Source organism: Rhincodon typus, chromosome 2 (assembly GCF_021869965.1).
Source record: "Rhincodon typus isolate 14 chromosome 2, sRhiTyp1.1, whole genome shotgun sequence".
In the NCBI taxonomy this organism is placed as follows: Eukaryota; Metazoa; Chordata; class Chondrichthyes; order Orectolobiformes; family Rhincodontidae; genus Rhincodon; species Rhincodon typus.
The window spans coordinates 61,908,243-61,909,783 of record NC_063333.1 but is presented as its reverse complement, the minus strand read 5'-3'; the positions used below and the strand labels follow the sequence as shown (position 1 = coordinate 61,909,783).

Here is a 1,541-nt window from a genome sequence, read left to right as displayed (position 1 = left end):
CTGGATGAGTGCGTCTCCAACACCACTCAGGAAGCTCCACACCATCCAGGACAAAGCAACTTAATTGATTGACAATGCACCAGTATTTCTAACATTCCTGCCCCACGTGGTATAAGATAGTTAAGAGAGTTGCTCATTACTCCTGCATTACAGACAATCTGAAAGAATTAACACAATCCTAATCTGCCACGTTTACAGTCACAAAAAACATTCACTTGTGATTTTGATTGCAGGCAGCTGGAGGAGGATGTGATGGGGACTGATTAAATGTTGAGAATTACTTGTGATTCATTGCAATGGTGTAGTTCAAACATAGAGTTTCAGGAAAGCTTAGAACACTTTGAAGGACGTGACACATATTACAGAGAAAGAATTTACAGTTCATACAGCCTTACTCTGAAAATATTTAATTGATTACATTTATTTCAGTTATTTCAATTTTTTGCATGCTTTTTAAAAATTTTTTCCCTATCTCAGTAATAAAGTTGTAAGTACATATCTACGTTTTGCTGATGATATCCGTATTTTGAACTTCCTTTGACAGAGGGTGTGTTCTACATCACAGTCTCAACCTTCAATGAGTTCTACAATGCTACTAAAGAACTTGGTGCTTATTATGTGCAATTAGTTCCAGAAAGCCTGCTATTGACCATGAATTCCAGTGTAATCCACAAAAATGAAGTTATTCTGTTCAGTGCAATACTGAGGAAAGGAACTGATGTGACTTACAGCTGGAACATGGGTGATCAAACTTCCTACGTAGATGAAGGTAAATTAAGAAAAATGAATTCGCCCTCACATGAAAACTTCAATACATTTAAAAGACTAAATATTACAAGGCCTCTTTTGTGGCATTTCAGTATTATTCTTTCTGTGTGATTCATGTTAGGATCTCCTTTCTGCATTTCAGGTCCTATAATCAGGCACAAGTTTTTGTCAGCTGGAATCTACAATGTCACAGTAAATGCAAGGAATAAAGTGGGGCTGGTCTCGACTTGCGTAAATGTAGCTGTGCTCTACAGAATGCAGCGTATGAAATACCTTTGCAGTCTCTTTTACATGACTGTAATAGGACATTTTTAATATGAGTAAATAATGACTCAGGTGGGGAATGAGAGGTGGGGGTAAGTGGACTTAATATTGCACTGGGTTTTTTGAATTTGTTTATGGGAAGTGAGCATTGCTGGCTATGACAAATTGCCTTTGAGAAGCAATTGTGAGCTCTGTTCCTGAACTGCTGCAGCCTGATTGGGTGTTGTTGGGGGGGGCGCGGATGCTACTGTTTTAAAAATGTATGGGTTAGGAAGCGAACTTCAGGATTTTGAGCATGTTTCTGCTGACCTTGTGCTTCTAAATGGCAGAGGTTGCAAGTTTGGAAGTTGCTGTCAAAGGAGCCTTTGTGAGTTGCTACCACAGCACATCAGTGGTGAAGGCACTGAATGTTGAGGTGGTAATTGGGATGCCAGTCAAGAAAACTATAATATCTTGAACAGTGAGACAACAAGGTGCAGGGCTGGATGAACACAGCAGGCCAAGCAGCA

The 1,541-nt window shown here is 39.5% G+C and overlaps 1 protein-coding gene across 1 annotated transcript in view; it reads left to right on the top strand.

Annotated features, from left to right (window-relative positions):
• Positions 1–1,095: 1,095 nt before the first annotated feature.
• The window catches only part of LOC109932581 (polycystic kidney disease protein 1-like 1), a 161,792-nt gene continuing 161,346 nt past the window's right edge, over positions 1,096–1,541 (top strand). Inside the window, exon 1 of the mRNA XM_048608159.1 lies at positions 1,096–1,124. Coding sequence (XP_048464116.1) covers positions 1,096–1,124 — 29 coding nt within the window. The remainder of the gene's footprint in view (positions 1,125–1,541) is intronic.